The following is a 17,160-nucleotide window of genomic DNA, read 5'->3' as shown; positions in this document are numbered from 1 at the left end:
CATTGTGGTCGTGTCTAGGCGTAGGTCCACCATCTGATCTGGATACGGCCCGGATCCAGCTGATTACAGTAAATCTCGGAATAAGCAGAAAGACTAACATTAGTGTAGATGCCATTCTTCTTATGATGTAACGAGTACATCAGGATTTATGGGAAGTGTTCCCGGTTCTGGCTGACCTAATCTATGCAGCCTAACATTGAATTATAGAAGTTTATAATGTGTTATGTGTATGCTAGGTCAGAGAGATGTGTTTTTAGTGTAGATTTAAACTGACAGAGTGTGTCTGCTTCTCGAACAATGCTAGGAAAACTATTCCAAAGTTAAGGTGTTAAATAGGAAAAGGATCTACCGCCAGCAGTCGATTTTGATATTCTAGGTATTATGGCCCGAATTTTGAGATTGCAATAGACGTGAAGGACTATAATCCGTTAAGAGCTCGCTTAAGTACTGGTGAGCTAAACCATTTAGTGCTTTGTAAGTAATCAGCAATATTTTAAAATGTATACAATGTTTAATAGGGAGCCAATGCAGTGTTGACAGAACCGGGCTGATATGGTCATACTTCTGGTTCTAGTAATAACTCTTGCTGCTGCGTTTTGGACCAGCTGTACACTGTTAGACTTTTCTGTAATTTCTACAGTTATTTACTTTAAATCCCCCAGTATTATACTGCTATTTCTCTTTACAGTAAATAACTGTGATTCCAATTGCATCATGGGAATTTTCTGTGACGTCTAACACCACATACAGAGACTTACTGTATTTTTTAAATTTGCTGTATACTACTGTATTTTGTAACTGCCTCTCTGGCTGGCACCATTCCACCGTGCTTTTTATTTCCTAATTTTTGCCTTACACCGCGTGTCTACAACGCTATAATAGCCAGAGGCTGTCTATATTGGACACATTGAAGCGACCGGACCTTTAAATGCAAACCTGTTTATCCCTTGTAAGAACTAGCGCGAGCGCTTGGACTCGTATCGGACTACGTCTGAAATATAACGGCCGCGGCGCATCACTTCACTGTCTGGGATTTGTCGTGTCGCGTCAGACAGACATCCAGTGTAGGTAATGGGGTCTGTCTTTTGTTGGATCGCGACGTTCGTGTCTGGCCCGGGGAAGAGACGGAATTCACTTCACCGAGAGAGAGATCAGCAAGCAAGGTAAAAAAAAAAAAAAAAAAAAAAAACCTTCTGTGTATGTTGACCATAGACTGGGTGTTGACAGGATTGTGCCCAGTTTAACGTATGTTAACGTTAAAGTTAGCCTACTCGTCGTCAACATGGCGGTAACGAACTTTACCATGGTAAACTGACCTAACGTTTCATTTTACACACTTTGTTAGATTATTGAATTGTCGAGTTAAAATATGCCAACGAGCAACGCGTTTACATTAACAATTAATGTGAATAAACTAATGTGAAATTCTGTTTATAGCCTACTGATGAGAACCTTTATAGTTTTAGCATTAGTTTGCAAACTATACCATATTATAGTTTTTTTTTTTTAATGGAATTTAATATTTACTTCCATTTTTGTGTTTAAAGGCAACTGCAACAAAGCGCCAATTCGCGCCAGTGACTTAGCAAGATTCCAGAGGTAGGCCAGCCCATTTGTGATATATTTTGAGATAAGTTTGCTGAAATGATTAGCATACACTATGTGAAAATTGCTTTTGAGCCACTGGTGTAGACTAGGTAGCTTACAATATCTTATAAAATCTCTATAAAATTGGCTAACTTTATATCAAATAAGTGACCTTTGCATTATGTCTAACTTTATTACACAGCAAATGAACCAATCAGAAGATGGACCATTGTCTTTGTTCAGTCTCACCAGATTAAATGTATCCAGGTAAGCACTGCAGTAAAACTCTCACTAATTCATTCAGACCAAATCTAGCATTCTAAACAACTTAAGTTTATATTTTTGCATTATTTTTATATTTTATTAGCCAGAAGAATCTACCATTGCAGTTCCACCTGACTAGGAAGGTCCTAATATCAGCGCACAGGTGGGTTAACTACTGTAGGAAGGAGAACGATCATCACACAGTGATTTCTTGCATGTATCTTACTGTGTATTTGTCTCAAACAGGTACTCCTTCACTGCAGACAAGCTGAAATGGGCTAAAATCATCTATTTCAGTCGTTCTTTCTATGGATCTCAGCATTTTTGGACATAATTTAGGATTTGTAAGTATTAAAATTTAATCTGGCATAGTTTAATTTAGTTCTTTTGTATGCTATTTATTGACAAAAGCTGTTTACAAATATATACTCTTAAGTTTTTGTGAAAATAATAATAAAAATTAACAAAAAAGGAGGTTAAAAATAATGTGACACTAATATTCTCTCTCTCTCTCTCTCTCTCTCTCTCTCTCTCTCTCTCTCTCTCTCTCTCTCTCTCTCATATAGTTTTGGAAGCGGGATCTCCTCTGAAGGACTGAGTACATTTGTGTTTGTGGGCACGCATGCAGACCAGGGAACACTCTGATGTTGTCAATCAAGTTCTGAACAGGAACCAATCTTTGGAGAAGTTCATTTATTCACAAAGGTGGACAAAAACATTGTGTTGGCTTTTTAAAGATTATTTTGATGATGACTTTTACTCCTATGCTGTAGAAAAGATGGAGTAGACAGTCAGACATTGATAATAATAAGAAATGACTTCTTTCAAAAACATTACGACACTTAAATACTTCTTTTGGCCACCAGTGCACATGAATCCAACACATTTTTGGAAATAAGTGAAATTATTTTTAAGGTGGGGTTACGTGTCTTGTATTGTGAAAAGAACTGTGTTTTGTCCTGTTTTGGACATTTCCTTTTTGAATGCTTAAAAATGTATTTATATTCTGCAGTTTTATGAATGTAATGGTTGATATTTCATTATAATACTTGTATAAGCTAAACAACCAATGACTCTACATTCATTTAGTCAAATGCTAATGTTTTGTTTATGGTTTTATGTATGTTTTCAAAAATGTTTGCAGTGAAGGACAGCACATAATGTGTTAATTTAACACGTTTACACATCTTTGTGCTAACCTCTCTGACATATTTACTTTGTTAAAATCATTAACACAATGAATGAGTTAAAATTAACACAAAAAATGTTGTCTCTAAACTCACCCATTAATGTGTAAAAATTTCACACATCATTTCCAGCATTGGCATGTTTATTTTGTCATATATATGAAATGTTTTAAATAAAAAAATGGTATTTTGTGATAACTTTGTCTAATTGGTTTGTATGAAAGTAGTACTTATGTAGGATAAAAATAAAATTAATCATATATCAAAATTATCAAATCTAATTTATTTTTAGTACAAATAAAAATAATTACAGTAGTGTACTGATTAGCTTAGTTTTTACAGTAATGCACTGTACTGATTAGCTTCGTTTTTACAGTAATGCACTGTATTACACAAAACTGAAATACGGTTTGGTACTGTAACTCTTAATTACAGTAACTTACTGGCAACAGTGTTGCCAGTAAGTTACTGTAAAAAACCCTTGAAAAGTCTAACAGTGTAGTTTGTTTATTATGCGTACCTGGGTGTGCTTTCATTTGAAAGTCACCTGACTAGAATCTGTAAAACCGCATTTTTCCATCTTAAAATGACGACATATGCTCTCATTGACAAATGTGGAACAATTCGTTCATGTGTTCATGACATCAAGGCTAGATTATTGTAATGCTATTATGGGTGGTTGCCCTGCACGCTTAACCCATTTAAGCCCACCGGCAACTATAGTTGCCGCAGTACATAGTTGTCATTTTCCTTTTGTAAATATTTTTCTAGATGTTGTCCATGTTTTATTTCTCAATGGAATGCAAGCAAACAACCAAATAAAGGATTTCAAGAAAAAAAAAAAGGTATTCACTTCCTCCCTGTCACATGAGGCTGTCAACTTCCTACCCCTATTTCCAGGAAGCAGGACGAAGGCAAACCCTCCCAAAGAAAGGTAATTTTCATGTTACTAATAAGTATTTTTTGTTGACATATATATATCTACATAATCATGAAGGTCTCTAGAGTCATCCAAACAAAACAAATCTTACAAGAGATCTATAGTTTTTTGTATACTTAGTCAAAAGTCCAAGCGGCAACAATAGTTGCCGGTGGGCAAATGCCTTGTAAGTACATATATAATGGGAAAATGGGGTATACTGTGTTAATAGGTTAATAAATCAAGTTTATTGGTCTTGTTTAGTGCATAAACATAACTTAACCCTTTAAATGACATCTCTATATAGATATATTTTTTTCTTCATTCTATTTATTTGTATTTATTTATTTTCATTTAACTTTTTGATACACAATGCCCTGTTATGGCTGCACTTTGTTCTGCACTATGTTCCACAACTTTAACCCTTGTGCACTGTTCGTTTGCGGTTTACAGTCAGGCTATTTGGGGTCTGAGAGACCCCAGGCAACAAAATGTTATTTTGTAACAACATATATATTTTAAACAAATGTAAAATGTTTTTACTCTACATTTGGACATTTTTACTCCACAAAATGTTCAAAAAAAGAAAAGAAAAATTCGCCTTATAAAATACCCACATTTCTAACTTTCATTCATGGGGATAACATGGATAATTTGACATGGTTTAGTGTAAGATTTTTGGCCAAATCTTGGAAAATGCAGTTTTAAAAGTAAAAAAATATATAAAAAAAATCACTTTAACCAGTAGATGGCTGCAGAGCTCTAAAAGTACTAAAAGTTTCAAACTAAAAGACATCTTTTCACAAGTTTTTCCAGTTAGATTCATATCTACATATAATGAAATCACAATTATAACAATAAAATTTACTTTTTGTCAAAGTTTGGCAGTTTTTGTACTGAAAAAAAAAAAATCAGTTTTTCTATAATGTTCCATTATGATTAGAATCAAACCTGATCAGGATGTTACAAAGAGAAAAGTTGGAGTTTTTATAGTTTATCATTTATTTCAAACATCTATTTTTCATATAATTCTACAAATTTAAAGTGTGCCACTTCATTTCTGTCTGTGTGTTCTGTGTTGTTTCTGATTTTGAGGATGAATTTTGTCCATTGATCAAATTCATTTGATTCTAATCATAATATATAACATTACTGAAAAACTGATTTTTTTTTCAGTACAAAAAGTAACTTTTATTATTATAATTGTGATTTCATTATATGTAGATATGAGTACAACTGGAAAAACTTGTGAAAAGATGTCTTTCAGTTAGTCAAAAAGCAAATAGCATATAGTGGTGCTCTGCAGCCATCTACTGGTTAAAGTGATAAATTGTTACTTTTAGAACAGCATTTTCCAAAAGATGGGCAAAAATCTTTTAAAAACACTTAACCATGCCAAATTATCCCTGTTATCCCCATGAATGAAAGTCAGAATTGTGGGTCAAAAAGACCCTGAACAGCGCACAATGGTTAAGGCAAATGGATTTGTTGTTTGTTGTGTTTTCATATTCAAGAGATTATAAGCTAGATGCAGTTTTTTTTTGGGTCTGCATCAAATGTTTTTCGACTTTTATACATAATAAATTTGTTTATGAATAAAGATTGATCTGTTGAAAGCAGTTATTTTGAGATAAATGCCAAATGTTCTCCTCCTATTCATATTTTACATTGAAGAGGTGCATACAACATATTTGCCCACCGGCAACTATAGTTGCCGTACATTCAAATATGATTTTCAAGAAAGAAAAAAAAAACCTGGGGAAAATAAATGCAGAACATGTTCACATAGGACACTATTAACAGGATTATATGCATGAAACCATTCAGAAAAATTTGGGCACAAATGGGTTAATAAACAAACTACAGCTGGTCCAACACACAGCAGAGTTCTTACCAGAACCATATCCTTAGTGATGAAATGATGTAATGATGTTTCTTCCCTTTTATTTAGGCTATTTATTATTTATTTTTCCTGGCAAGAAAAAGAAAATGCATAAATGTGTAGACCTTACATCTAGATGGGTCACAAAAATATTAAATTATATGTACTGTATTTTCCGAATTCTGGGTGGCAGTTGAGAGAGTAGAGTTACCGTGACGGCTGTGGCGCTGCTGGCGCATCCTCAGACAACAAAGAGGATCTTTTAAGCAACCACTAACTCTTGTCTCTCTCTCTCATTTACTGCTAAGGTTAGTTAAATTGAATTTCATATCAAACTGTAATTTACAAGTTTTAATGTCCAAATAATTTGTTTCAGTTGATCATTTATTTTATCAATAATTTTAAGATGCTTATGTCATAAAGAAGTCCAAAATTTTGTGTATTCTTACCTGAGTTCAGCCAGTTGTGTAGAAGAATTAGAGTAGGCCTATATCTGTACATGGTTAAGGTTTTTATCTTGATTTATTTATTTACTTATTTATTGTTATTTAAGTAGCCTATCTATATGTATAATTTATTTCAACGTATTCATGAATACTGTGATTCAAAGTATCTTAATGACTCTGAAGTACAATGTTTATTAAAAGACAACAAAGAGGATATTTTAAGCAACCACTAACTCTTGCCTCTCTCTCATTTACTGCTAAGTTTTGAAACTGCTAACAGTCTGTCCGGGACCTGTAACAAATGCATTTGTATTAAAATACCATTCAAGGGTATGGAATCATATCTCATCCTTCCCTCATGGGTCAAAATGACCCGAAGCCCTAAAATTATACTTTTCTTTTTTCTTTTTGTCCAGAAAGCTTACTTTATTTCATTTTGATAATTTTTATTTATTTATTTTACCTTTATATTACTAGATTTGATCAATAAATAATAAATAAATAGTAATTTAGTAATTGAAGCACATTCCTCACATTCTTTCAACTTTAATTCAAAATAACTCCCAATTTCATTCATAAACCTTTTAATTCAGCTCAAAATATCTTACATCGGGTGTCTTTGCCGACCTCTTGTAGGAAAAAAAATGGCCTTATATGGAGAAAATGAGCTGTTTCCGCTGGTTCCTAAAGTCAGTTCACTTCAGTATGCATTCAGATACATGTAACGTTACACATTATAAAATCATTTTTGGTAAAGTTTTAGCATTTATTAGTTAGAATCTTGAGCATTTGAGCACAAAATTCCTCGAATCCATTCTTTTTTTCTTTGTGTGTGTGTGTGTGTGTATTCGTGGTTCAAGTGCGACAAAAGTCCTGGGGTCTTGGACCAAAACATTTTCCAAGTCAAAATGACCCGAGGGAAGGATGAGGGTAAAAAAAAAAAAGAAATTGCTACTTTTATTCAACAAGGATGCATTAAATTGACAACAACAAAAAAAAAAAGACATTTATAATGTTACAAAAGATTTGTATTTCAGGAAAATGTTGTTCTCTAAAATTTCTGTTCATCTGTAAATCTATCATCAAAATATAACTATCAAAAATGTAGGAACAATAATACCAGGATTTTTTTTTTAAAATATATTAGTCCATTAATACAAATACAGGTTTATTTTGGTTGTTACAGGCAGTGATGAACAATAAAGAATAACTAATAAAAGCCCCAGTTTCAAAACATAGCAATGTACAAAGGAAGAGCACAACAACCTGAAACCAATGCATCCTAACATTGCATGAAGTGAATTCCTGACATTCATTTATGGACTACATGCATACTAATGAAAGTATTATAAGCTTCTACGAAAAGATTGTAGGTTAGTCATATACTGCAGCACTGAAACTATAGTTGGGTCATTCCTGGGATTCGGTAATATTTCAGTCCCCCAGACTTTTTAAAGTGGTGGTTTACCAAAATGAAATATTTAAAGCTTTTCACAAGCTTTTTACTTTACTGAAATATTTAACAAAATGTGCAGTGTCAAAAAAAATTGCAAATTTTTCCAATTTGTGTTACTTTCTTGTGAAAAATATTTTTCTAAAAAAAAGCAAGATAGTTTATAAAAACAGATTATAAAGTCATGTACCTCAGTTTGAACTCAACCCCATCACGCCAACTATTCTCCGCCTATAATAATTTAGACTCCACCCATATGTGACATAATTTACCAGAAATTACATCATTCAGGTCTTTTTAACAGTGTTGCAGAAGATGGTAAGTAGTATATTTTATTAATTTTTTTTATGCCTATTATAGTCAAGGGAGGGTACTGTCAAGCTCAACCCCATCACATAAAAATTAAGATGGAAAATTATTATTTTTCCAAAATTCTATTTTAATCCATATGTATATACAATATAGCCTACTTATTTCAATGCTGTCATATATGGTCTACTTTCCTATACTACAAGAGGAGCAGTGGCCATTTTGTGCAACAAAAAAACCTCAACCCCATCACACATCTGTATATTTCTTAAATGGGGTTTCTTAAATATATTTTTTTCAAATATATAATAGTCATGTTTTCAGTGAATATATACTTACCAAAATCATGGCAACTCGTAATTTTGTTATAAATAGAATATTTTATGTAATGTGTCCACTTCAACACTGACAAGCATCTTATGTCAGAAATGGCAGCACATCAGCAGCAGAAAGACTGTGCTGTGCAAGCAGATATGTTGATCCAGAAAGAAGGGCACAATATAAGAAAGAGAGGGGAAAAAAGTATTCAACACCGTCACACTATTCTCAACATTGTCACATTAATATTTTTGGAAAAAATAGGGTTACATAATTATAATAAAACTAATACAATTTTAAGGCATGTCGTGGTCTTCAACCAAAGGGATTTTAATTAAGGCCTATCCCAAACCCTGCAAATTTTTGTCAGTATTATGTAACATTCAATGATTCTAGCCTCTCTCTTTTCTGTCTCTTTCTTTTCATGTTAACTTAGCCTATAACGCTTACATTCATAAATGTAAACTTTATTTATATTCAGTTTTCACAATTATTTATGAATGTGTCACACACATTGATCTAAATAAAAGACAAGAGTGGTAAATGTTACGAACATATTATCATCGTACAGTTCAGCCTATTTTTGATTTTTATTTCCACTTCCCTTTCATCTAAAGAGATGGAACTATTTGCACTGTATTTATCAATGGGACATAGGCCTATATCATACAATGCTAAAATAATCTGTCAGCATTTAGCTCACATTAAAGGGGTCGCTTGCAAGTCACAGCAGCACGAATTATGTGACCAGCAACATATTTCTGCTTCAAATAGTATGCGTAGTTAACAGTGAGTGGTGTTTTCAGACATTATTTTATTAAAGTGCTGCACTCGTACTGACTCTTATTCTGCCTGACAGAATTAAAAGGCCGTACTGAAGGCGGAGCGGTTTGACCAATCAGATTAAAGGGGCGTTTCAGCACCGCCTACATGTGCGAATGAAATGTCGAACCTATTTTTTACAGTCTATGTGTCGAACCCACAAACGAAAAATGAGAAATCGAACTAAAATCTCATATCATGTTTAAAAAATAAAATAAAATAAAGCGAATAAAACGACCTGTCTTTTCATTTCTCGTTATTCCATTCCAAACAGGAAATTAAATAAAGAGACCACAGACACACAATTTGTTTATTTTTAACTTAAGTAAAAATTTGAAAATGATCATAAATGTTACATTTGTAGTTGTAAAATTGCAATGAGGGACACATGAGCAGTAGGTAGATGTTTGTTTCATAGCCAATTTTGTGTAAAATCATTTTTAAACCAATTCCATTTTGTCCGTTAAGGGGTTGAGAATAAAAGGTGTTTAAACCAGAAAAAGAAAAAAAATGAAAATAATAAAAGGTATTTAATGCCTGAGGTTTGATATATACCTAATGATGTAGGGTATTTAGAAAATGAATTATATGTAGTTTAAAAAAAAAAAAAAATGCAAGTTGAAATATTACCAAATCCCAGGAATGGCCCAGTTACCTTTATGACAATAATCGTTTAAACGTGCTGAGACCGAGACACATTTAGCGTGAACTAAAGTCTCGAGTCGAAACTCGAAATCTTAAATGTCTAGAAATTCGTGAAAATTCAAATATGCTCCGCCCACGGAAAACGAAAATCTCGTCACACCGGAACTCGTTCATCAGCCAATCAGCGAGCACGATACAAGCATGTGACTGATAACAGTCATGTAATATGGAGGCTGGAAGGCGAGTGTGACTTTCGAGGGCGAGCAATGTTGCCGGTTTTATTTGTAAGACATTACGTTTGTTTATTATGTTGTTATGGTATTAATGGAGAAGTAAAAAGTGTTCTCCATGCGTAGATCAGCTTAGGTTTTCTGTCATTGGTATGTCGTCTGTAGGTTTTAGCAAGTAAAGAATTGCATGTACTTCTAGTCTTTTTTTTTTAAGAGTAACGTTAGTGCAAAGGGAAAGTCAGAGTGTAGTTTCAGCAAAGTGCAGAAGCACAGTTATTGTATATTATTTCTTAATGTCTTTATGAATTGTGCCTTATAAGATTAGAATCACACTTATGGAAGTGTTTTGGATTTTTAAAAAAGCATGTCATGCTTAAACCTGGAAGAAGTTTCCAGTAGATGTCAAATTTTGCATAAACTCCCCCCCCTGCTTGATCGAAATCATTAGCACAGTTTTTTCGTAATCATTAATTGAAATCGACTGCATTGGGCTAAAAGATCAATGCATTTTGGGCAGGGTCATTTACTGAGTTAGTTTGAGTTTCAGCTGTGTAGAGATTAGATTCGCTTGAGTCATTTTAGGTTTCCAGTCAAAATGCTGCTGTCTGTAGTCGTGCACACATACTCGTTGCGGTACTGGCTCCCAGCGGCGGTGATGCTGGGCACCGCTCCGGCGTACCTGCTGTCCTGGAGCATCTGGCGGCTGCTGGCCACTGTGCTGCCCGCCAGACTCTATCACACTGTGGATGACCGTGCATATTCATTGTATCAGAGTATGGTCCTGTTCTTCTTTGAAAATTACACGGGCGTGGAGGTTAGTGTAACTTTTTGTCTTTACTGTGTTTATCTGCATTCAGTTCGTTCTTTACATGTAACTTCTGTTGTTTTTAGATTCAGAAGTAATAGGCCCCTGTGTTACATGGCGTATTAAAGGGTTTATATATGTATGTATGTATGTGTATGTAGCCTATATCTTACAATAGTAAATACACCCCTCACATTTCAGCTACCATTTTACTATATTCTCAAGGGACAATACTATAGGCTAGATATTAAACTTGGATATATTTTAGAGTAGTCAATGTGCTGCTTAGCAGTATAGATTTACTGTCCTCTGAAAATAACTCAACATACAGCCATTATGGTTAAAATAGTTGGCAACAAAAGTGAGTACACCCTAAGTGTAGACATGTCAAAACTGTCCAAAGTGTCAATATTTTGTGTGAGCACCATTGTTATCTAGCATTGCCTTAATCCTCCTGGGCATGGAGTTCACCAGAGCTGCACAGGTTGTTGCTGGAATCCGCTTCCACTCCATAATGACATCACGGAGCTGCTGGATGTTAGACACATGGCGGTTCTCCACCTTCCGCTTGAGGACGCCCAGGGGTTAAAGTGGGCCGGAACTGTGTTCCGGCACCTTAGATACAGTGGGTACGGAAAGTATTCAGACCCCTTTAAATTTTTCACTCTTTGTTATATTGCAGCCATTTGCTAAAATCATTTAAGTTAATTTTTTTCGTCATTATTGTACACACAGCACCCCATATTGACAGAAGAATTGTTGACATTTTTGCACATTTATTAAAAAAGAAAAACTGAAATATCACATGGTCCTAAGTATTCAGACCCTTTGCTCAGCATTTAGTAGAAGCACCCTTTTGATCTAATACAGCCATGAGTCTTTTTGGGAAAGATGCAACAAGTTTTTCACACCTGGATTTGGGTATCCTCTGCCATTCCTCCTTGCAGATCCTCTCCAGTTCTGTCAGGTTGGATGGTAAACGTTGGTGGACAGCCATTTTCAGGTCTCTCCAGAGATGCTCAATTGGGTTTAAGTCAGGGCTCTGGCTGGGCCATTCAAGAACAGTCACGGAGTTGTTGTGAAGCCACTCCTTCGTTATTTTAGCTGTGTGCTTAGTAGGGGTGTAAATCGGAGCCTTCATGACGATTCGATACGATACCGATTTCTTAATCCAACGATTCGATTATTTTCGATACTTCAGAATTCCCCGCGATACGATTCGATACGATTCGATACGATTCAATCCTAGATATTTTTTACATGATATCTATTAAGTTTCAAATAAATCAACAAAAATAATAAATAATTTGCCTTTTATTGAGAATACAGAAACAGTATTCTATTCACATGATGTGTATGTTAAACTATAGCAGTTGTGCTCAATGCACTGCAAATAGAACAGCAGCAAATAACAGTTTTCCTTGATTTACCCTGGTCTTAAAGTAAAAAAGATGACTGTGAAAAATAGTAGAATTAAATTAAATACATTTATGGTGAGATTACTACATTTTATTTAATTAAATGCATTTATGGTGAAATTACTACATTTTCAGGTCAATCTGTGTTCATTTTGACCACGAAACATGCGCTGTCACTTTAATTCAGCGTTTGCAGCACAGCAAAAATAGACTCGGTGCGGAAACGATCTCTGCCCTGCTGTATACGCACCGCAACTGGAACGGGTCGACGGACCGCAACCGCGTGCAGTGTGAAAGCTCTAACCTTTTAACATGGGTATGGAAAGAATACGCAACGCATACGCACTGCAAACGGAGTATGTGTGAAACGGGCGTTACAATAAAGTGCAATCAGACAAACGGCAACATCTCTTACCACTGCTCCATCTGTTTTCCTGAAGCCAAAATACTTCCACACCCATGACTTGACGCCGACTGGAGTGTGTAACATTTCACTTTCATTGCCAACTCGCTCTGACGGTTCCATCGCTCTTGAAAGTCAGACTCAACAATGTGTGTGAACATAGATAAGACAAGTAACGCGTGTGAAGCAGTGTGAAGTAGAAGACAATAATGAGGTTAGCGCCACCCGCAGCTTAAGAGTAGGTTGTACGCATATGTCGGAGCAGATGTTGAAAATAGACAGGCGGCAAATTAAACACATTAATCGATACTCTTGCGGATGCATCGAATCGTCGGCTGTATAATCTGCATCGATACGAATCGATTAATATTTACACCCCTAGTGCTTAGGGTCATTGTCTTGTTGGAAGGTGAACCTTCGGCCCAGTCTGAGGTCCAGAGCACTCTGGAGAAGGTTTTCGTCCAGGATATCCCTGTACTTGGTCGCATTCATCTTTCCCTTGATTGCAACCAGTCGTCCTGTCCCTGTAGCTGAAAAACACCCCCACAGCATGATGCTGCCACCACCATGCTTCACTGTTGAGACTGTATTGGACAGGTGATGAGCAGTGCCTGGTTTTCTCCACACATACCGCTTAGAATTAAGGCCAAAAAGTTCTATCTTGGTCTCATCAGACCAGAGAATCTTATTTATCACCATCTTGGAGTCCTTCAGGTGTGCTTTCATGTGTCTTGCACTGAGGAGAGGCTTCCGTCGGGCCACTCTGCCATAAAGCCCCGACTGGTGGATGGCTGCAGTGATGGCTGACTTACTACAACTTTCTCCCATCTCCCGACTGCATCTCTGGAGCTCAGCCACAGTGATCTTTGGTTTCTTCTTTACCTCTCTCACCAAGGCTCTTCTCCCTCGATAGCTCAGTTTGGCCGGGCGGCCAGCTCTAGGAAGGGTTCTGGTCGTCCCAAACGTCTTCCATTCAAGGATTATGGAGGCCACTGTGCTCTTAGGAAGCTTAAGTGCAGCAGAAATGTTTTTGTAACCTTGGTCAGATCTGTGCCTTGCCACAATTCTGTCTCTGAGCTCTTCAGGCAGTTCCTTTGACCTCATGATTCTCATTTGCTCTGACATGCATTGTGAGCTGTAAGGTCTTATATAGACAGGTGTGGCTTTTTTAAGTCCAATCAGTATAATCAAACACAGCTGGACTCAAATGAAGCTGTAGAACCATCTCAAGGATGATCAGAAGAAATGGACAGCACCTGAGTTAAATAAATGTGTGTTACAGCAAAGGGTCTGAACACTTAGGACCATGTGATATTTCAGTTTTTCTTTTTTAATAAATGTGCAAAAATGTCAACAATTCTGTGTTTTCCTGTCAATGTGGGGTGCTGTGTGTACAAAAAAATATATATATATCACCCGCTGGGCCCGAATTCACAAACACGATGCCTAAGGGAACGTCTGCCAATTCCACCAACTGCGTTAAACGTAGACTATAATTTGTATTATTTAAAATTACTTTTAACATTTAAAAACAGACGTTTTCAAATTCCAAAGCTTGTAGAAGGTTCCTATTGGCAATACTGACTTAGGCTACAGCTTTCCTGGTAGCCTTGAGTAAATTAACTTGTCTCTGAAAATGATTCATAAAACATATAAATATCAGTTGAGCCTATGTTTACTTTCTTCACTGACACAGACGAAAATGAAAAGACTATCAGTCAAAGTTCAGCTTTAGGAGGGGAAGAAATAGGGCAGGATAAGGAGACAGAGAGAAAAAGAAACATGAAGATGAGGAGAGAGCAGGTATTGACAAATGATCTAATGACAAGGTTTTAAAGTGATAAATTTCTTATCATTTTTTTTTTGGCCTTCAAAAGCCCTAAATTGCACATATGTAGGTCAGAGAAATCCAAATTTTCTAGGGGGAGCATGCCCCCGAACCCCCCTAACTACCTCACATTTGAGTCAGTTTTGGATTTCCCATTTTTATATTTAAATTTACATTGTGAAAAACAAGGTTGTGTTTCATATTGTGGTGTGATACTTGGTTCCACAGTGACACTCTTGTCCCAAAAAGTATTGCTATACCATGATAATCAATATGTAGTCCCACGGTGAGTCATTTCCCCCTGTTGCACCTACACAAAATTTGAGGGTTCCCCCACCTGCCAAATCCCACTTTAACCACTGAGGACGCCCCAATAGGAGACATACTTGGCCACTCCATCACCTTCAGCTTCCTCAGCAACGCAGTTATTGTCTTGGCGGTGTGTTTGGGGTCGTTATCATGCCGTTCGGCCCAGTTTCTGAAGGGAGGGCATCATGTTCTGCTTCAGAATGTCACAGTACATGTTGGAATCCACGACTGCCATGCAAACCAACTTGTTGCAGTGTGCGGCCTATGGTCTGAGCACTGACAAGCTGACCTTCCGCTTCAGAATTTTAAAGCCTCTAAAGCAATGCTGGCAGCACTCATGCATCTGTTTTTTGAAGCCAGCTTCTGCGCCTGACGCACAGCACGAGGGCTCAACAACTTCTTTAATTGACCCTTGTGAGGCCTGTTCCAAGTGGAACCCGTCTTGGAAAACCTCTGTATGACGCTGGCCTGTACTGTAACTCAGTTTCAGGGTGTTACCAATCTTCTTATAGCCTAGGTCAACTTTGTGGGGAGCAACAATTCTAATTCTCAAATCCTTAGAGAGTTCTTTGCCATGAGGTGCCATGTTGAACACCCAGTGGTCAGTATGAGAGAATTTTACTCCAAGCAGCAAATTTGAACTGCTCTAATACAAGATACACAAATTTGTATGGTCCTGTCAAGCAGACAAAAACATGAAAATTATGAATAGTACATGTGGCTTTGCATGGTTAAACGACGTATAGCTATTATCACTTAGAGTGTACTCACTTTTGTTCGCTGTATGTTGAGTTATTTTCAGAGGACAGTAAATCTATACTGCTATACAAGCAGCACATTGACTTCACTAAAATATATCCAAGTTTCATTTCTATAGTATTGTCCCTTGATAAGATATACTAAAATTGTTGCTGAAATGTGAGGGGGGTGTGTGTACTGTGTATATATGTATATGTGTTATATATGTATAATCGCATTAATATCGCGGACGTATCGCCAGCGATAATTAATGCGATATGGCTCAGCTTGTCAGTTAACTACGGCTCTTTGTAGTAAATGCCGCTCCATCTGAAAGCAGGTGATGGCGATTTACTACTAATCAAGGAACCGGCTTTACTGACGAGATGCGCCTAACAATCTCATGCGATTTATCGTGCAGCCCTAATATGTGTATGTATATATGTATGTGTATATATACAGTACTGTGCAAAAGTCTTAGGCATGTTAATACCCCCCCCCCCCCCCCCCACACACACACACACACACACACACACACACACACACACAAATGGTTTTAAGTCAGTTATTTATATCTTTTGCTGTAGTGTGTCAGTAGGAAATATCAGTTTACATTTCCAAACATTCTTTTTGCCATTGTAATAATCCAGTGAGATTTGTGTATGCACAAGGAATCTGACAACAGCCGGTATGATCTGATCTCACCATCGAGTCCGTCTGTGATTACATGAAGAAACAGAAAAAACTGAGACAGACTAAATCCAGAAGAACTGCGGGAACGTCTCCAAGATGCTTGAAGAAACCTTCCTGCAAAGCTACCTGAAAAACTATGCGCAAGTGTACCTGGACAAAAGCTGTTTTAAACGCAAAGGGTCGTTACACCATATATTGATTTGAATTAGTTAATAGAAGTTAAATCATAAATAAATTCAATTTGTGATTTTATTTTTGAAAGCATTCTCACTTTACAGCATTTTAACACAAGTGCCAGTACTTTTCACAGTACTGTAACTTTGCAGGAAGGTTTCTTTAAGCATCTCGGAGACGTTCCCGTCGTTCTTCTGGATTTAGTTTGTCTCAGTTTTTTTTGTTTCTTCATGTAATCACAGACGGACTCGATGACGGTGAGATCAGATCATCCTGGCTGTTGTAAGATTCCTAACATGATATTAACATGCCTAAGACTTTTGCACAGTACTGTTTGTGTATATAATGTGTGTATGTATATATGTATGTGTGTGTATATATGCATGTATGTGTGTATCTATATTTGTGTGTGTGTGTTTGTATATATATTTATATTTATACATATAGTGCTGGGTAATGATTAATCACATCCAAAAAAATTTTTTTACATGATATATGTGTGTACTGTGTATAATTATTTTGTATGTAAATACACACATTATGCATGTATATATTAAATAAATATTTGCACGTGTATACATAATTTATATATATATATATATATATATATTTGTGTGTGTGTTATGGGGGGCCAAACAGGAAATAATTAGGCCTACATGTAAATTGTGAATATATAAATGTGCATCTGATTATATAGATACAAATCTGAGTATAATATAATATATATATA

The 17,160-nt window shown here is 36.1% G+C and overlaps 1 protein-coding gene and 1 long non-coding RNA gene across 3 annotated transcripts in view; both read left to right on the top strand.

The window, feature by feature from the left end:
- The first annotated feature begins 643 nt into the window (after positions 1-643).
- On the top strand, positions 644-3,180 carry LOC311280026. The gene is made up of 6 exons (XR_014625616.1): positions 644-1,163; positions 1,548-1,599; positions 1,790-1,854; positions 1,955-2,014; positions 2,098-2,195; positions 2,418-3,180. It is a non-coding gene; the product is annotated as an uncharacterized lncRNA (long non-coding RNA).
- A 6,853-nt stretch (positions 3,181-10,033) lies between these two features.
- The window catches only part of agpat5 (1-acylglycerol-3-phosphate O-acyltransferase 5 (lysophosphatidic acid acyltransferase, epsilon)), a 58,551-nt gene continuing 51,424 nt past the window's right edge, over positions 10,034-17,160 (top strand). The window contains exons 1-2 of one of the 2 annotated variants that reach the window (XM_084391892.1): positions 10,038-10,116; positions 10,674-10,876. In XM_084391892.1, coding sequence (XP_084248018.1) covers positions 10,718-10,876 — 159 coding nt within the window. In that variant the 5' untranslated portion in view covers positions 10,038-10,116; positions 10,674-10,717. Of the gene's footprint in view, positions 10,877-17,160 lie in introns of both variants that reach the window. The other variant, XM_084391891.1, reaches the window with a different exon arrangement.

Source organism: Rutilus rutilus (assembly GCF_951802725.1).
Source record: "Rutilus rutilus genome assembly, chromosome: 20".
Classification (NCBI taxonomy): Eukaryota; Metazoa; Chordata; class Actinopteri; order Cypriniformes; family Leuciscidae; genus Rutilus; species Rutilus rutilus.
This window is presented reverse-complemented; position numbering and strand designations above follow the sequence as displayed.